This window comes from Mandrillus leucophaeus, unplaced genomic scaffold (genome assembly GCF_000951045.1).
Source record: "Mandrillus leucophaeus isolate KB7577 unplaced genomic scaffold, Mleu.le_1.0 Scaffold716, whole genome shotgun sequence".
NCBI lineage: Eukaryota > Metazoa > Chordata > Mammalia > Primates > Cercopithecidae > Mandrillus > Mandrillus leucophaeus.
The window spans coordinates 422,783-441,901 of record NW_012107764.1 but is presented as its reverse complement, the minus strand read 5'-3'; the positions used below and the strand labels follow the sequence as shown (position 1 = coordinate 441,901).

The window sequence follows — 19,119 nt, the reverse complement described above, 5'->3', positions numbered from 1 at the left end:
TTTTTGAGACAGAGTCTCACTCTGTCACCCAGGCTGGAGTGCACTGGCGCGATCTCGGCTCACTGCAATCTCCGCCTCCTTGGTTCAAGGTATTCTCCTGTCTCAGCCTCTGGAGTAGCTGGGTCTACAAGCACCTGCCACCATGCCCAACTAATTTTTGTATTTTTAGTAGAGACAGGGTTCCACCATGTTGGCCAGGCTGGTCTCAAACCCCTGACCTCAAGTGATCCACCCACCTCAAGATTCCCAAAGTGCTGGGATTACAAGTGAGCCACCGTGCCTGGCCCAATTTGAGCATTTCTATAGCTACAGAGAGTTCTATTGGACAGTGACAGCACTCGTGTAGACCAGTTCTCAACTGAGGCCAGTTTTGCCCTCCAGGGGACATCTGCCATTTTTGATTGTCACAGCTGTAGCTGCAGTACTACTAGCATCTAATAGTTAGAGGCCAGGGATGCTCCTAAACATTCCAAGATGTGCAGGTCAGCTCCCTACAGGAAAGAATGATATGATCCAAGACCCAAAATGTCAGTAGTGCCAAGACTGAAAAACCCTTGTCTAGATAGAAGCTGTTGCCGGCCATGGCTGGAATCTGAGGTTTGTTCTCTCTCTGTTTCTCTCTCTCTCCCTCTCTCTCTCCCCTTCTGTTATAAGAGATGAGCATGTATACCAAAATTGTTAAAGACCAAATTATACCAAATTGAGGTTTTCTCTATGACTCCCTAAGGACTGAAATTGCAAAGGGAATAACTTTCCCACTACATCTTTCAGAACTTTTCAACCCCATATTCATGAACCACCAAAAATCATCTCATCGGCCGGGCGTGGTGGCTCACTCCTGTAGTTCCAGCACTTTGAGAGGCCGAGGCAGGCAGATCACCTGAGGTTGGGAGTTCGAGACCAGGCTGACCAACATGGAGAAACTCCCATCTCTACTAAAAATACAAAATTAGCCGGGTGTGGTGGCGCATGCCTGTAATCCCAGCTACTTGGGAGGCTAAGGCAGGGGTATCACATGAACCCAGGAGTCGGAGGTTGCAGTGAGCCGAGATCGCACCTTGCACTCCGGCCTGGGCAACAAGAGCAGCACTCAGTCTCAAAAAGAAAAAAAAAAATCATCTCATGTACCAGTGCATCTCACTGTGTAAGAAACGCTGAACAAGCCCACCCTCCCCTTCCACAGATGGAAAAACCAAGGCCCAGAAGGGATCCCCGCATGGTTAGTCTGGAGTGAGCACAGAGTCCACAGAGTCCTATTTGCAAAGTACAGTAGCCCTGGCAGGCCAGTCTGTTCTGCAGAGGGGAGACCTGAGACAGCCCTAACACATCTGTGAAGCTCCTCTGGGTTCAGTGCTTTTCTTCCCCTACACGGCCCATCCCTGACCTTCCCAGTCTCTATGGGCAGGTCCCACAGCTTTCACAGGTCCCTCCCACAGCTCCTGAGCTAGAAGAGGAAAACCACTCAACCTGGACTACAGCCTGAACATGCAAGTGCAGCCTGGGTCACCCTACAGGCTAGGGGCTGAGAAGGGAGTCTCGCTTCCAGCGCAGATGGTCCCAGCCACACCTGCCCAGGAGCCACCTGCCTCACCGCGCATGTGTACCTTCGGATGTGCTGCTGCAGGTCAAAGTTTTTGGTGAATGACTTGTCACAGTATGAGCACTTGAGTTTCTGAGCCTTTGGCTTCCCTGCAGCTGAAAGACAAGTGGAAGGAGGGGACAATGAGGCTGGGGGTGCAGCTCAGGGCGCCAGGAGTAGCCTCTGGCTACTGTACCTGAGCCGGACAATGCATATCCCAGGGAAGTCTACGCCCATGCACAGGCCAGGGAAGAGACATGGGAGAGCTTCACAGGGCCTGGGGAGGAAAGCCTAGGATATGCTCCAGCTGGGAAAGCAAGACAAAACCTTCAAAGGCTCCCCTCTGCCCTACAATCAAATCCACCCTCTTTGCCATGGCCCACAGCACTCTGCATCCCCTCACTCCTGACAACCTCATCATTCTGTCCATCCAGCTGCAGTGAACTCCCAGCTAATCTTGCTAACCTTAAAAGACCTCGAGCATGTTCCTGCCTCCGGGCCTTTGCACCTGCTGTTCCCCCTTGCCTGGAATGCTTGTCCCACAGATACCCACAAGGCTGCTTCCTTCTCCTCCCCACATGAATAGTTAGAAGCATTTTCCAGCCTCTCCCTAATTGTTCTCAATTGTAAGACCCATTAACCTCCTTCCTGGAGCAACCCAGAAATATTTACTTATTTATTCCCTGTCTCTTCCATTAAACTGAAAGCAGAAGGAATCACAGACCAAGAGACTAGATTCCAGTGCCTGACACAGGGCCTGGCACAAAGATGCTCAATACATCATTGCGGAAGGAAGGAAGGGAAGGAGTAGTTGACTGGAAAGCTGCTGAAAAATTCTCAATTTCTATCCCCTCCATCTGCTGCCTGCTCTGACACCACCTCCCACCCCATACTTACCATCTGCATTAGGATGGCAGATACTACTGCTTGCCTAATAGCCACTCTCTCCTTCACTCCTCACAAATCCCATAATAGGAGTATCAATGTCCCCAGCCAAAAGAGACACTTCCCAGCTTCTCTTGCAGCTAGGTATGGCCACGTGACTAAGTTTTCAGAAATGAGATATAAGCAAAAATATCAAACAGAACTTCTAGAAGCTGGGAGAAGCCCCTTTTATCCTTCCTTTTCCCTTCTTCTTACTGCCTGGAATATTAAAGTGATGACCGGAGCTCCAGCAGCTATCTTAGACAATGAGGCACCAGGATAACTGATACCATGTTTGGAGGTGGTGGAAACAGAAAGACAGAAGAAATGAGGGTGCCTGGTGCCCACGCAGTCACATGATCCCCAGATTGTCTGGCTTCTGGCCTTGACTTATACAGGAGAGAAACAAAATTCTATCATTTTGAAGTCATTGCTGTTTTGAATTTTCTATTGCATGCAACCAAAGTTGAACTACCATAAAAGGGAATACCAGAACCAAGCAGCTTGTGGATTGGCCAATGCTGAGGAAAGATGCCCATGGCAGGCTGGGGGCCCACCTTCCGGGAGTCCCCTGGCACCTTTAGCCCGTCGGGTCTTCAGCGTTGGTGGAGAGTCAAAGGTGGCCACCGTGCCCCCGGTGGCGCTGGTCATGGGGGCAGCGGGGTTTGGTCCTTTGGGTTTGAATCCCTGTTTGCCAGGGCTGTACACTGCGGGGGTGGGGTATACTGGAGCCTCCACACACTGGTTTGGCACCTAGAAGGACAACACAGTCAAGGAAAAAGCCCTGCCAGGGGAGGGGAAGAGCTCCCAGCCAGGCACACTCTCCCTGCCTCCCTGGCTGACCTCAGCCACTCTCCCCTACATCACCATCACAGCCCCTCCACCTGGCCCGGTCACCCAAGTCACTCCCAAGCCCCCTTAGAACTTCATGAAGCCAGGAGGCCAGAACAGCTACGGAGCCAGGCTGCCTGGGTTCAAATCTTGACTCTTCCACTTAGCACCTAGGTGACCTTAGGCATCTTTTTAATTTCTCTGTCTCAGTTTCCACATCTGTAAAATGGGACTCATCATAGTATCCCTCTCACGCGGTTACTGTGAAGATTAAATGAAGCAACACATGAAGGGCTTAGAACAGTGACTGGCACAGAGTGAGCATGCAATACACATTAGCTGTTATTATTGCCATGCCTATTCTTATCAGTGGTACTTTCCTAGCATAAGAGAACTAGGTGGCTGGGCACAGTGGCTCACACCTGTAATCCCAGCACTTTGGGAGACCAAGGTGGGCAGATCACCTGAGGTCAGGAGTTTGAGACCAGCCTGGCCCACATGGTGAGACCCCGTCTCTACCAAAAATACAAAAATTAGCCAGGTATGGTGTTGTGTGCCTGTAATCCCAGCTACTCAGGAGGCTAAGGCAGGAGAATCGCTTGAGCCTGGGAGGCGGAGGTTGCAGTGGGCCAAGACCGCACCACTGCACTCCAGCCTGGGCGATGGAGTGAGACTCTGTCTCAAAAAAAAAAAAAGAGAACCAGGAAGTCAGAGGGGTCTGTGCTCCCCAAGCTGCTCCAATTCCTGACTGACACTACCCAATGCCACAGTAGCAGGCTTCCCTTCACTGAGAACTGAAACCACAAGAAATTACCAAATGAATTCTGAGGCATTCAGATTTAGTTAACACTAAGCTTACATCCCCATACTGGGACATTGTAAAGAATTCATTTATTCAGCCTTTTTTTTTTTTTTTTTTGCTTGCTCTGTTGCCCAGGCTGGAATACAATGATGTGATCTCGGCTCACTGCAGCCTTGACCTCCAGGCTCAAGCAACCCTCCCGCCTCACCCCACTAAATAGCTGGGATAACAGGCACACACCACCACACCCAGCTAATTTTTGTGTATTTTGTAGAGACGAGATTTCACCATGTTGCCCAAGCTGGTCTCAAACTCCTGAGCTTCAGTGATCCACCCACCTCGGGCTCCCAAAGTGCAGGGATTACAGGCGTGAGCCACTGTGCCTGGCCTATTCATCATTCATTGGTCTTCCTGAGGTGTCCTATCCAAGATTTCTGGTCAGGCACGATGACTCATGCCTGCAATTCCAGCACTTGGGGAGGCCAAGGAAGGAGGATCGCTTGAGCACAAGAGCTTGAGACTAGCTTGGGCAACATAGGGAGAGCTGATCTCCACAAAACATTTAAAAAATTAGATGGGCATGGTGGCGCATGCCTGTAGTCCCAGTTACTCAGGAGGCTGAGATGGGAGAATCACCTGAGCCTGGGAGATCAAGACTGTGGTAAGCCGTGATGGCGCCACTGCACTCCAGCCTGGGTGACAGAGCAAGACTCTGCCTCAAAAAAAAAAAAAAAGAAAAAAGAATTCAACTCAGCAAAATACCCAAAGTTGAAAAAATATTTCAGACAAATACAAATAAATAGAAAGCTACAGTTGGAATAATAAAATCAGACAAAGCTGAAAAAAAGGTAAAAAAATAATAATAACAATTATAAAATCTGGCCAGGTGTGGTGGCTTACTCCTATAATCCAGCACTTTGGGAGGCCAAGGCGGGTGGATCACTTGAGGTCAGGAGTTCAAGACCAGCCTGGCCAACATGGTGAAACCCCATCTCTACTAAAAATACAAAAAATAGATGGGCATGGTGGCGCATGCCTGTAGTCCCAGTTACTCAGGAGGCTGAGATGGGAGAATCACCTGAGCCTGGGAGATCAAGACTGTGGTAAGCCGTGATGGCGCCACTGCACTCCAGCCTGGGTGACAGAGCAAGACTCTGCCTCAAAAAAAAAAAAAAAAGAAAAAAGAATTCAACTCAGCAAAATACCCAAAGTTGAAAAAATATTTCAGACAAATACAAATAAATAGAAAGCTACAGTTGGAATAATAAAATCAGACAAAGCTGAAAAAAAGGTAAAAAAATAATAATAACAATTATAAAATCTGGCCAGGTGTGGTGGCTCATGCCTGTAATCCCAGCACTCTGGGAGGCTGAGGTGAGAGGATCACTTGAGGCCAGGAGATGGAGACCAACCTGGGCTAAAGTGAGACCCCCATCTCTAATTTAAAAAAAAAAAAAAGCCTTCTGCAGAAATACCTTGCCTGGTTTCTATTTTCCTGACCAAACCCTGACCAATAGAGCACTCAAATATTTGTTGGGCCAGGTGCGGTGGCTCACACGTGTAATCCCAACACTTTGGGAGGCCGAGGCAGGCAGATCACCTGAGGCCAGGAGTTCGAGACCAGCCTGGTCATCATGGCGAAACCCATTTCTACTAAAAATACAAAAAAATTTAGCTGGGTGTGGTAGCTCACGCCTGTAATACCAGCTACTTGGGAGGCTGAGGTACGAGAATCACTTGAATCTGAGAGGCGGAGGCTTCAGTGAGCCAAGATCGCACCACTGCACTCCAGCCTGGGCGATAGAGTGAGATTCTGTCTCAAATAAATAAATAAATACTTGTCACGTGAATAAATTCAGCCATCACTCAAGGCATTACTGAGTAATTAATGTGACTGCCACTGGCATAGGCTCTTACTATCCTCAACAGCTCTTCAGGGAGAGTTCCCATTTTAGAGGAGTGCAAACTGAGGTCAGACAGTCCAGTGTAAGGTATCTACTCTAGGAGTGCTCTGCTAGGTGCTAAGGATGCAAACTCTAGTAAGACTCAGGCCCTGCCCTCAAATATCACCCTCATCTATATGGAAAATCAATAGCAGCAGCTCCCGCTGTGCTGGTCCTCTCTGGGCTGGTCCCCTCTGACTACCACAAGCCACCAGCATTATCTCAGCATCCTGCTAACTTAACTTTTTCTCAACGCAATAAATTCCCTAGAGAAGCTTGCTGTATTCTCCCAGGAGAGGGCAAATCCCCTTGCAGCCCCTCAGAACATCACATGAATGCCTTGTGGTGGGATCTTCCCACTGGTCTGGGCTCTCTTTATACAGAGACTACCTGACAGGGGATGTCCGTGGCTGGATTCTATGGTGAGTCTGAGTTAGTGTGATTTCTAGTGCAGTGAGTTGTTTCTGTCATAACCATACCCTCCAGCACTGGTGTCTTGGAAGGTTCTGTGAACTCAGTGCATTTCCAGTAGACGGCCTGTAGCTTAGAGCTCATCGGCAGGGAATTACTATGGTACATTGATTGTATTACGGACCCAGTTCTTCACCCCTCCCCAAACCCATGCCTTTGCAGTGTGACTTTGCAGCTCTTCCCATCAAGAGGTGGCATCTATTTCCCTACCTGCACTATCTAAGCTGGCCTTGTGATCTGGTTTGGCCAGTAGAAGTGATTCTGTGTTACTTACAAGCCTAAACCTCAAAAGGCCTTGGGCATTTCTGCCTGAATTTTTGTACTTCCACCATGGCCATGAGAACCTAGTGGAGGATGAGTCACGCAGAACAGAGCTGAGTCATACCACTTGTCCCAGCCCAGGCCATCCTAGAGCAGCTGACAGCCAGCCAACCTTCAGACATGAGTGAGCCCAGCCAAGACCCACAGTTGTCTAGCTGACCACTGCAAACACGTGAACAATAAACACTTTTGCTATATGCCACTGATGCCTGATGGATATTTCTTACCCAGCAATAGCTAACTGATACACCTAGCTTATTAAAAACTGTAAGAGACACTTAGGCAGATAATTTTTTTGAATCTTTTTTCATTTTTTGCCCAAAAAGGTAGGCATTCTCTGACTGTTCTGAGCATTACCTACAGACAGCTTATATTTCTGCTACAACCTGCACTCCATTCCACCTTCTCATGGCTTGCATCTTACATCTGTGGGTGTGATGCTTTGATTAAAGTCCTTCTCCCCCGTGATGTGGCCGGGACCGGATCTGGTTTTCATGGTATCCCCAGCACAGTGCCTGGCACACAGCTGGTGCTCAGGATGGGTCCAGGTTGGCCATGATGTCCATGACCAGTGTCCTCTTCCACCCTGCCCCCTCTGCTCACCTCCAGGGGTGGGTAGGGCTGCATCCCCAGCGCCTGGATCTCCACCGTTCCACTCCCAGCCAGGGGCGCAGCAGCACTGTACACCTCCACCACACCGTTCCCACCAGGGTTGGGACGCCCGGGGGGGCCCAGGCTCTGGGGTGGAGGTGGCGGGGGCTGAGGTGGTGGCGGTGGGGGCAGTGGTGGAGGAGGTGGAGGAGGGGGTGGAGGCTGAGTGAGGTAGCTGGGCACGGAATGCATGTTCAGGCTGCTCTGAAATCAGAAAAGAAAAAGTGTTACAGCCTCTTGATACTAATTGTCTTATTTATTGGGGAGGAAGGACATTTGCTTTAGCCAGCCAGGTGGAAAGAACAGCTACTCACCAGGCAGCTCAGGGGAGGGGCTAAGAGAGGATGGGGAAACAAAGTCATGGGAGAATTCGAAGGAAGCCTCAGCTTGGTGCTGCTATCCCTTTTCCCTATGAAAGTTGGCAAAAATGACCTCACTGATACACAAAAGAGTTAATATAGCAGCCTAATGTTGCTATCTTAAGAAGGGCTTCCCGCCGGGCACGGTGGCTCAAGCCTGTAATCCCAGCACTTTGGGAGGCCGAGACGGGCGGATCACGAGGTCAGGAGATCGGGACCATCCTGGCTAACACGGTGAAACCCCGTCTCTACTAAAAATACAAAAAACTAGCCGGGCGAGGTGGCGGGCGCCTGTAGTCCCAGCTACTCCGGAGGCTGAGGCAGGAGAATGGCGTAAACCCGGGAGGCGGAACTTGCAGTGAGTTGAGATCCGGCCACTGCACTCCAGCCCAGGCGACAGAGCAAGACTCCGTCTCAAAAAAAAAAAAAAAAAAAAAAAGAAGGGCTTCCCTTTCCAACTTGGACCTGGCAGAACGGCTCCCACAAAGAAGGGTGGCGAGAAGAAAAAAGGCCATTCTGCCATCAACGAGGTGGTGACCCAAGAATATACCAAAAACATTGACAAGCGCATCCATGGAGTGGGCTTCAAGAAGCGTGCCCCTCAGGCACTCAAAGAGATTCGGAAATTTGCCATGAAGGAGATGGGAACTCCAGATGTGCGCATTGATACCAGGCTCAACAAAGCAGTCTGAGCCAAAGGAATAAGGAATGTCCGATACCGGATCCGTGCGCGGTTGTCCAGAAAACGTAATGAGGATGAAGATTCACCAAATAAGCTCTATACTTTGGTTACCTATGTACCTGTTACCACTTTCAAAAATCTACAGACAGTCAAAGTGGAAGAGAACTAATCGCTGATCGTCAAATACCTCAAATAAAGTGATAAAATTGCAAAAAATAAAAATAAAAAAGGGCTTGCTTGCAGCACTAGCTCGTGACTGGGACCTGAGAACCAGGCTTGTGGGACACCTCCTTTGTTGACAAGGCTTGTTTTGCCACCTGGGGCACTGTTCTATGGTACCAGCTTACGTAGAGTGTTTAGACAAAATATGTGATTCATGGTGAACACTTCCTTCTCTTCTGGGAGTCCGGAATTTTGGTCATGGTGGCTGGTCACCTACATGACCAATCCCTAACAGAAACCCTGGCCTTGGGCCTGGCGCAGTGGCTAACGCCTGTAATTTCAGCACTTTGGGAGGCCGAGGCAGGTGGAGTCCAGGAATTCGAGACCAGCCTGGGCAACATGGCGAAACCCCATCTCTACTAAAAACACAAAAACATTAGCCAGGCATAGTGGTGCACACCTGTAGTCCCAGCTACTTGGGAGGCTGTGGGAGAATCACCTGAGCCCAGGGAGGTGGAGGTTGCAGTGAGCTGAAATCGCACCACTGCACTCCAGCCAGGGCAGTTGAAATGAGACCCTGTCTCAGAAAAAAGAAAAAAAAAAAAACCCTGGCTTTGGAGTCTTAAGTGTGTTTCCCTGTGTAGCAACTCGGCACACATGTTTGTAGACTTCACTGCTGCAGGAAGAAGTGTGCTCTGTGTAACCTCTACCCTCCTCCCAAGGCAGAGAACTCTGGATTCCTCCAGATTCCAAAGTGTCTTTCTCCCTTGCCGATCTTGCTGTGTGTTCCTTTGCTGTAATAAACCACAGCCATGAGTACAACCACCTCTGAGTCCCGTGAGTCTTTCGAGAGAATCATGAATGTGTGGGTAGTCATGAAACGCAGCCAGTAACTTCTAGAAATTTATGCTACAAAAAAAAAACCAAGCAGGTGGGCAAAGACTTCTGTACATGGATGGTGACTCCAGCCATTTTTATAACAGCAAAAAACAACAATGACCTATATGTCTATACATAGAAACTTGGCTAAACAGAAGATGGCCTATCCATATGGTGGAATCCTTTGCAGTTGTTAAAATGATGGTACTGCTGGGTGCAGTGGCTCATACCTGTAATCCCAGCACTTTGGGAGGCAGAGGGAGGAGGATCGCTTGAGCCCAGGAGTTCAAGACCAGCCTGGCAACATAGTGAGACTCTGTCTCTAAAAAAAAAATTTTTTTTAGGCCAGGCACGGTGCGGTGGCTCACGCCTGTAATCCCAGCACTTTGGGAGGCCAAGGCAGGCAGATCACTTGAGGTCATGAGTTTGAGACCAGCCTGACCAACACAGTGAAACCCCATCTCTACTAAAAATACAAAAATCAGCTGGGTGTGGTGGCGCATACCTGTAATCCCAGCTACTCAGGAGGCTGAGGTAGGAGAATCACTTGAACCTGGGAGGCAGAAGTTGCAGGGAGCCAAGATCACACCACTGCACTCCAGTCTGGGCAACAGAGCAAGACTCTGTCTCAAAAAAAAAAAAAGAAAAAAAAAAGAACAAAAACAAAACTCAGGCTGGGGCAGTGGCTCACGTCTGTAATCCCAGCACTTCGGGAGACCAAGGTGGGAGGATCACTTGAGGTCAGGAGTTTGAGACCAGCCTGGCCAACATAGTGAAACCCCGACTCTACTAAAAATACAAAAATTGGCTGGGCACAGTGGCTCAGCTCATGCTTGTAATCCCAGCATTTTGGGAGGCCGAGGTAGGGAGGTCCCCTGAGGTCGGGAGTTGGTGACCAGCTGGACAACATGGAGAAAATCTGTCTCTACTAAAAATACAAAAAAAAAATAGCTGGCTGTGGTGGCACATGCCTGTAATCCCAGCTATCGGGAGGCTGAGGCAGAAGAATCACTTGAACCCAGGAGGCAGAGGTTGCAGTGAGCCAAGATCGCACCACTGCACTCCAGCCTGGGAAACACAGTAAGATTCCATCTCAAAAAAACAAAAAAAAAAACAAAAAAACCCCACAAAAGTCAAAATAGCTGCACCGTATTGACAAAGCCTCACATGTTCTGGGTCCCTACCTAGATGTAGCAGCTTCCCACCTATAGCAGAGCTGAACAAGGGGAAGCTGATAGCCTCCCTCAGCATCAGGGAGAGCTGGGGCCAGGCCCCCTTTATTCTACAAGATTCTGAATCTGCAGGAGTTAATGTACAGGTCTGGAATCAAGACCCTGTGAGAAGCCCACACCTTCTTACCTGCACAGGTGGGGGGCCCTGGGGCATGGGCTGGTCCAGGGATGTGAAGGCTGACATGGCAGACATGAGCACATCATCGCTCACCAAGATGTTCCCCTGCACCAGGGTCTGGATCAGTGGGGACGGGGGCACTGTGATGTATGTGGAGATCTGGACAGTGGGAGAGACAGAATGAGTGAGACAGAAACAGAGAGAGAGACAGAGAGAGAGACAGAGTGTGTGTGTGCACATGTGTGTGTGTGTGCATGTGTGGACATGTCTGAGGCTCTGTAAGTAAGCCGAGGGTATGGCACAAAAGATCCCGGTTCTGGAATCCCACAGACCTGGATTCCATTTCTACCTCTGCTGCTCCCTGCTGTGTGACCCTGGGCAAGTCACTTTACCTCTCTGTACCTCCATTTAATCATCTACCGAATGAGGAGGATAAGGCTGGGCATGGTGGCTCACAACTGTAATCCCAGCATTTTGGGAGGCTGAGGCAGTTGAATCATTTGAACCCATTTTGGGAGGCTGAGGCAGGTGAATCACCTGAACCCAGGAGTTCAAGACCAGCCTGGGCAACATGGTGAAACCCTGTCTCTACAAGAAAAATACAAAAATTAGCCAGTGTGGTTTTGTGCACAGCTGGTGTGGTTTTAGAGACTCTGTCTCTAAAAATAAACAAAAACAGAAAGAAAAAACAAATGAGGAGAATAACTCACATCTCTCTGCAAAGTACATACCCTATGACTCAGTAATAATACTTCCTTGTATCAGCCGGGCACGGTGGCTCACGCCTGTAATCCTAGCACTTAGGGAGGCCGAGGTGGGCAGATCACGAAGTCAAGAGATCAAGACCATCCTGGCCAACATGGTGAAACCCCATCTCTACTAAAAATACAAAAAGTAGCCAGGCATGGAGGTGCACACCTGTAGTCCCAGCTACTCAGGAGGCTGAGGCAGGAGAACCGCCTGAATCTGGGAGGTGGAGGTTGCAGTGAGCTGAGATCGCGTCACTGCACTCCAGCCTGGCGACAGAGTGAGACTCCATCTCAAGAGAAAAAAAAAATACTTCCTTGTATCTATCCTAAAGAAACACTGAACACATGTCCACAGAAGTCCACAAGTATCTTAGGTCAAGAAGAATATCCGGTCTGGTGCGGTGGCTCATGCCTGTAATTCCAGCACTTTGGGAGGCCAAGGCAGGCGGATCACTTGAGGTCAGGAGTTCGAGACCAGCCTGGCCAACAGAGTGAAACCCCATCTCCACTAAAAATACAACAATTAGCTGGGCGTTTTGGCAGGTGTCTGTAGTCCCAGTTACACGGGAGGCTGAGGCAGGAGAATCACTTGAACCTCAGAGATGGAGGTTGCAGTGAGCCAAGACCAGCCTGAGCTACAGAGTAAGACTTTATCTCAAAAAAAAAAGATAACAGAGGGTGAGGGGAATATTTTCTACTAGCAAAATTCATAGTCAAGCAGTAAGAAAAATGACTATGTTTTATGCCAGAAGATGCCTGTTTCAGTCTCTATGTCCTATAGGTCTGGGGTGAAGGCTTTCATTGTGATGACAGAAATGATACCTGTAAAATGAATGAAGATAATGTTCTAAAGAGATAAGGAAAGAAAAGGAAGTCAGTTGAAACTCTGACCTCTTGACCTGGCATCCTGAGATATGCCCAGCCTCCTTTATGAGGGATCCTTTAATCTCTCTATGAGCCCGCCACCCAGGGTGTCTTTGCTCCAGAACCATGTTTTTGGCTGAGGACTCTGGAAGCTTCCCCAGATGCCTCCAGCCTGGTCCTCTGCTCTGGCCTCCAGACTTGGAAATCTACATTGTCTACTTCCTCACTGCCTCCGCTTAAAGGTCGCAGGCATCTCAGCTTCAACGGGCCCAGTTGAACTCCTGACATCCCCTCAAAACCTTCTCCTCACAGCCTCCTCCTTTCAGTCAGTGGCAACTCTAAATCAGGAGTCCCCCGTGACCCTTCCTGATCTCACACTCCTCACCCAGTCAATTCACAGGTTCTGTCAGCAACACCTTCAAAGTGTTTCTAAAATCTCATTTTCTCACCACTTCCACTGCCAACATGCTGGTCAAGCTACCTGCATCCACTGCCTGGATTTGTGCCACAGCCCCTCAACGGGTCTCCTGGCCTTCTCTCTTGCCTTCCCTCAAAACCTATTCTCTGTCCAGCAGCCAGAGTGACCTGATTAAAGTCACCATGTCCCTCTTCTTCTTAACAGCCTCCAATGGCTCCCATCTCATTCTCAGTAAAAGCATGGTGGCTCACACCTGTTATCCCAGCACTTTGGGAGGCCGAGGCAAGGGGATCACAAGGTCAGGAGATCAAGAGTATCTTGGTCAACATGGTAAAACCCCATCTCTACTAAAAATACAAAAATCAGCCGGGTGTGGTGGCGCGCACCTGTAGTCCCAGCTACTCTGGAGGCTGAGGCAGGAGAATCGCTTGAACCCGGGAGGCGGAGGTTGCAGTGAGCTGAGATCACTCCACTGTACTACAGTCTGGGCAACAAGAGCGAAACTCCATCTCAAAAAAACAAAACAAAAAAAAGCCCCAGACCCTACATGATCTGCCAAGACCCTCCTGCTGCCTCTCCTATCACCTCCCACTTTCCTACTTACTCACTCATTCCCAGCCACTCTCACCTCCTCGTAGTTGCTGGAACAAACCTGGCACACTCCCGCCTCAAGGCCTCTGCATCTGCTGATCCCTGCACCTGGCTCCCACTTCCCCAAACCAGCTGCATGACTCATCCCCACACCTCCTTAGGTCTATCTGGTGTGTTCTTCCTACTGATTTAAGTCACTGCAGAAATTATATAGTACTATTGTTTTAGATTTTAAAAATAATAATATATTATCTACTATTATTCTACAATTTGATTTTTCATACAAAACCTTTTATCTGCTATATAGTATTCTTCCCGGTCACCTCTTCACAGAGCCCCTCCCCAAGCACCATAGACAATATGGCAAAACCTCCCACCCCCGTCTGGCATCCCCTATCTCTCTGCATTTAACGTGCTGAAAACAGTACGTGTGCACCATCCATCTCGCCCCATTCCACAAGGGCAGTGACTTGGTCTGTCTTATCCATTGCTACAGCCCCAGTGCCCGGCACAGTGCCTGAGCACGACAGGCCCTCAAAAAAGACACGTTGAATGAATGAATGAACAAATACCTGGCGATTGGCAGGAGGTGGGGCCTGCTGGACTGCTGCGGGTGCTGCCGAAGGTGTGTAGATGCTGTTGGTGGCCAGGGAGACTGTTGCCAGGGCGGGGGCATTCCCCTGGCACTGTTCCCGCTTGTGGGTCATAAACGCTGGCAGCGAGTTGAATTGCTTCTTACACTTCCCGCAGAGAAAGACATCCTCATCATCTGGGGTCACACCCGCAGGGTAGTGGGAAGAGGCCACAGACAAAGGTCAAGTAATGAATAAAAAGCAAGAATATGTCAAGGGGCATCACAGTATGAAGCAGGAGCACTGCAGCTGACCACAAGCAGCAATCTGGGAGGAATGCCGCGACTCGACATGCAGGTGTCAGTCATCAACTATGTGCTTCCTAGGAGTTTTCAAAACCACACAGGTGGCCAGGTGCAGTGGCTCATGCCTGTAATCCCAGCACTTTGTGAGGCCGTGAAGGGTGGATCACCTGAGGTCAGGAGTTCAACACTAGCCTGGTCAACATGGCGAAACCCCCATCTCCACTAAAAATACAAAAATTAGTTGGGCGTGGTGGTGCACGCCTGTAGTCCCAGTTACTAGGGAGGCTGAGGCAGGAGAATTGCTTGAACCCAAGAGGCAGAGGTTGCAGTGAGCCCAGATCATGCCACTGCACTCCAGCCTGGGCAACAGAGTGAGACTCCATCTCAAAAAAAAGAAAAAAAAAACAAGTTCCTGCAGGGATAGCCGTATGCGGCCAGGTATCAATTAATTAGAAATCAAAAAACAGTAAAGTGTGTTCACTACAAAGTTGAGAACTTCAGAATCTTTATCCTGTCTGAATTTATTCATCAGTCCCCAAATGCGCCACCTGATCATACTCCTCCATGCCTTTGCATCCACCGTTCGCCCTGCCAGGCTGCCTCTCTGTGGACAACTTGTTCTGCAAGGCTCACCTTGACTATCACCTCTTCCAAAAAGTCTTTTTTTCTTTTCTTTTTTTCTTCTTTTTTTTTGAGAGAGAGTTTCACTCTTGTTGCCCAGGCTGGAGTGCAGTGGCGCAATATCAGCTCTCTGCAACCTCTGCCTCCCAGATTCATGTGATTCTCCTGCCTCAGCCACCCCAGTAGCTGGGATTATAGGCGTGCACCACCATGCCCTGCTAATTTTTGTATTTTGAGTAGAGACGGGGTTTCACCATATTGGCCAGGCTGGTCTTGAACTTCCTGACCTGAAGTGATCCACCCACCTTGGCCTCCCAAAGTGCTGGGATTACAGGCATGAGCCCCTGCACCGGCCTCTCCAGGAAGACTTTCATCAAAAGCCAGCAGCTGTAGTTCCTTCCTCTGGCACACCTATCATATAAGTTTTCTTATCAATACCAGACTGTGAGTTCCCTAAGGGAAGGAAATGTGTCTTATTTATCACCATAACTATATCTCCTGGAAACAGAGGAGGTTCTCAATGGATGTTTGTTGAATGAATGAAAAACTAAAGGAATGATTAGCTACAGTTAACACCATCCATTGCTGAGGGCCTACCACAGCTATGCAGTCACTGGGTCAAGCACCCAACATGTGGTAGCAGAAATGTCTAATTGTTATTCAATTCTAATTGTACCCTTTTTTATTTATTTTTTTTTTAAGAGACGGGTTGCCAGGCAAGGTGGCTCACACCTGTAATCCTAGCACTTTGGGAGGCCAACGTGGGTGGATCACTTGAGGTCAGGAATTCATGACCAGCCTGGCCAATATGGTGAAACCCCAGCTCCACTAAAAATACAAAATTAGCTGGGCATGGTGGCGCATGCCTGCAATCTCAGCTACTCAGGAAGCTGAGGCAGGAGAATCACTTAAACCCAGGAGGTGGAGGTTGCAGTGAGCCGAGATCACACCACTGCACTCCAGCCTAGGCAACAGAGCATGACTCTGTCTCAAAAAAATAAACAAATAAAAGGGCAGGGCGTGGTAGCTCATGCCTATAATCCCAGTACTTTGTGAGGCCAAGGCAGGCGGATCACCTGAGGTCAGGAGTTCGAGACCAGCCTAGCCAACATGGCAAAACCTTGTCTCTACTAAAAATACAAAAATTAGCCAGGTGTGGTGGCAGGTGCCTGTAGTCCCAGCTACTCAGGAGGCTGACACAGGAGAATCACTTGAACCCGGGAGACGGAGGTTGCAGTGAGCCAAGATCGTGCCATTGTACTCCAGCCTGGGCAACATGAGCGAAACTCCATCTCAAAAAAAAGAGAGACACGGTCCTGTTGTGTTGCCCAAGCTGCAGCACAGGGGCTATTCACAGGCATGATCATAGTGCACACCACTCTCAACTTGTATCCTTCTTATATAATAATACAAATTTCAGTGGGAAACATGGCTTCCTAGTTAAGTAATATATTTCCCAGGCTTCTTTGCAGCTAGGAATGTCATGTGACAGAATTCTGACCAATGGGACAACAACAGAACTGTACAGTATCTGCAACTTCCCCACAAAAGGAAAAGAAAAGGGTATGGACAGGGCACTGTGGTTCATGCCTGTAATCCCAGTACTTTGGGAGGCTGAGGCGGGAGGATTGCTTGAGCTCAGTAGTTCGAGACCAGCCTGGGCAGCACGGTGAGACCCTGTCTCTATTTTTTTTTTTTTTAATTAAAGAGAAGTTTTTTGGACAGGCATGGTGGCTCACGCCTGTAATCTCTGCACTTTGGGAGGCTGAAGTGGGTGGATCACCTGAGGTTAGGAGTTTGAGACCAGCCAGGCCAATATGATGAAATCCTATCTACTTGTCCAGGTGCAGTGGCTCACACCTGTAATCCCAGAACTTTGAGAGGACGAGGCAGGTGGATCACAAGGTCAGGGGTTCAAGACCAGACTGACCAACATGGTGAAATCCTGTCTCTACTAAAAATACAAAAATTAGCTGGGCGTGGTGGCGGCGCCTGTAATCCCAGCTACTCAGGAGGCTGAGGCAGGAGAATTGCTTGAACCCGGGAGGCAGAAGTTGCAGTGAGCCGAGATCGCACCACTGCACTCCAGCCTGGGTGGCAGAGCAAGACTCCATCTCAAAAAACAAAACAAAACAAAACACAGCACAAGGGTATGACTTCCACTTCCCTCTTTCTTCCCTTCATGTTGGTTGGAATGTGCAAATCAAAGTGGGAGCTAGAGCAACCATCCTGGGCTGCAGCTTGAGGGCAGTAGAGCCATGGAAAAGAAGGAGTCTGAGTCTCACCATGCCCACCTCAAATGCCCAAATGCCCATCAGGACTTCACATAACACAGAAACAACCTTTAATCTTGTAGAAACCATGGTAAACTTCAATAGCTAGAACCAAATCCCAAGTACTCTCATAAGATTCCTATGAGGCAGAACAATTGTCCCCATTTTACAGACATAGGAACTGAACCACAGAGAAATTAACTCACTTGCCCAGGGTCACAGAGCTAAGAACTATAAGAACAATAATTAAAACCCAGCTGTTTAGCTCCCTGTCCCTAGTGTGATTCCCAAGTACACAGAAATGTTTGTGGAATGAATAAATGAACAGTCTCACATAGAAACTTCCAAAAGAAGGTTCTTATAGGCTGGGTGCAGTGGCTCATGCAGGTAATCCCAGCACTTTAGGAGGCTGAGGTGAGCAGATCACCTTAGGTCAGGTGTTTGAGACCAGCCTGGCCGACACAGTGAAACCCCATCTCTATTAAAAATACAAAAATACAAAAAATTAGCCAGGAGTGGTGGCACACGCCTGTAATCCCAGCTACACGGGAGGCTGAGGTATGAGAATTGCTTGAATCTGGGAGGTGGAGGTTGCAGTAAGCCAAGATCGTGCCCTGCACTCCAGCCTGGAGGACATAGTAACACTCCGTCTCAAAAAAAAAAAAGAAAAAAAAAAGGCCCTTACAGTCCTGGCCCATAAACAGGAGAAATTCATGCTCAGCCTATTCTTTCCACAGAAGGGAAGTTGAATAATCACTTCTAGGGCAAAGGCACAGGCATTGTTGTCAGGCATTGGGGTCCTTAGCCATTCCCTGCATCACGATCCCATCTCCCCACATTTACTAAGCAATTGAGAGTGGCGTCCTCAGAGCTAAGCAGAGAAAGGCATGAGCCCAAAGATCCAGGCTGGGAGGTGGGGGAGAGGTTTAGGCACCAGAGCATGTCCTGGGGACCACAGCAGGAATTTCACTCCCACAGCCCAGCACGAGCTCCACCTACTCTTCGCAGGGAGCCATTCACTCTCCCACTGGTAAACCTGAGCAGATACTCACCCAATGGCTGGATAGCAGGCGGCGCGTTGACACTCTGGCCTGTCGGATCAGGGACTGCTCCTTGGCCATCCAATAATGACTGGACAGCCAGAACGGTCTGATTGTCCATTCCTGAAAAAAGAAATGCAGCCTCTTTGGAAGGTAGGCCCAGCATCATGCTCTGACACCACCCTTACAAGCCAGACCCACGGCAAAACCCCTGTGGCGGCTGGGTACGGTGGCTCACACCTGTAATCCCAGCACTGTGGGAGGCTAAGGCGGGAGGTCGCTTGAGCCCACGAGTTTAAGACCAGTCTAGGCAACATAGTGAGACTCCACCTCTACAAAACAATACAAAATTTAGGTAGGCGTGGTGGTGCATGCCTGTGGTCCCAGCTACTAGGGAGGCTGAGGTAGGAGGACTGCTTGAGCCTAGAAGGTCAAGGGTACTGTGAGCCATGATCATATCACTGCACTGCACTGTACTTTCTCTTGACAGAGCAAGACCTTGTCTCAAACAAAACAAAACCCTGTGGCAAGGATGGCTCCTATGCCCCAATATACATTCTCTCCTGTTTCTACTGTGAGAGAGCCCAAGATTTTGGGCTGGAAAGATGGCCCCCAAATAAAGGTTACCCTTCCCAGGCTCTCTTACAGTTAGGGAATGACTAAGTTCTGGTCAAAGGAATATAAATGTGCTATGTGGCAGCTTCTGGAAAGTTTTCTTAAAACTGCCTGATA

At 49.1% G+C, this 19,119-nt stretch overlaps 1 protein-coding gene across 2 annotated transcripts in view; it reads right to left on the bottom strand.

Moving 5' to 3' along the window:
- ZNF341 (zinc finger protein 341) overlaps window positions 1–18,511 on the bottom strand; it is a 65,636-nt gene extending 47,125 nt beyond the window's left edge. Inside the window, exons 1-6 of one of the 2 annotated variants that reach the window (XM_011965155.1) lie at window positions 18,400–18,511; window positions 14,149–14,345; window positions 10,964–11,113; window positions 7,475–7,726; window positions 3,061–3,256; window positions 1,605–1,695 (exon numbers count right to left, since the gene is read on the bottom strand). In XM_011965155.1, the coding sequence (XP_011820545.1) occupies window positions 1,605–1,695; window positions 3,061–3,256; window positions 7,475–7,726; window positions 10,964–11,113; window positions 14,149–14,345; window positions 18,400–18,508 (995 nt within the window). In that variant the 5' untranslated portion in view covers window positions 18,509–18,511. The remainder of the gene's footprint in view (window positions 1–1,604; window positions 1,696–3,060; window positions 3,257–7,474; window positions 7,727–10,963; window positions 11,114–14,148; window positions 14,346–18,399) is intronic. The other variant, XM_011965156.1, reaches the window with a different exon arrangement.
- Window positions 18,512–19,119: the final 608 nt, after the last annotated feature.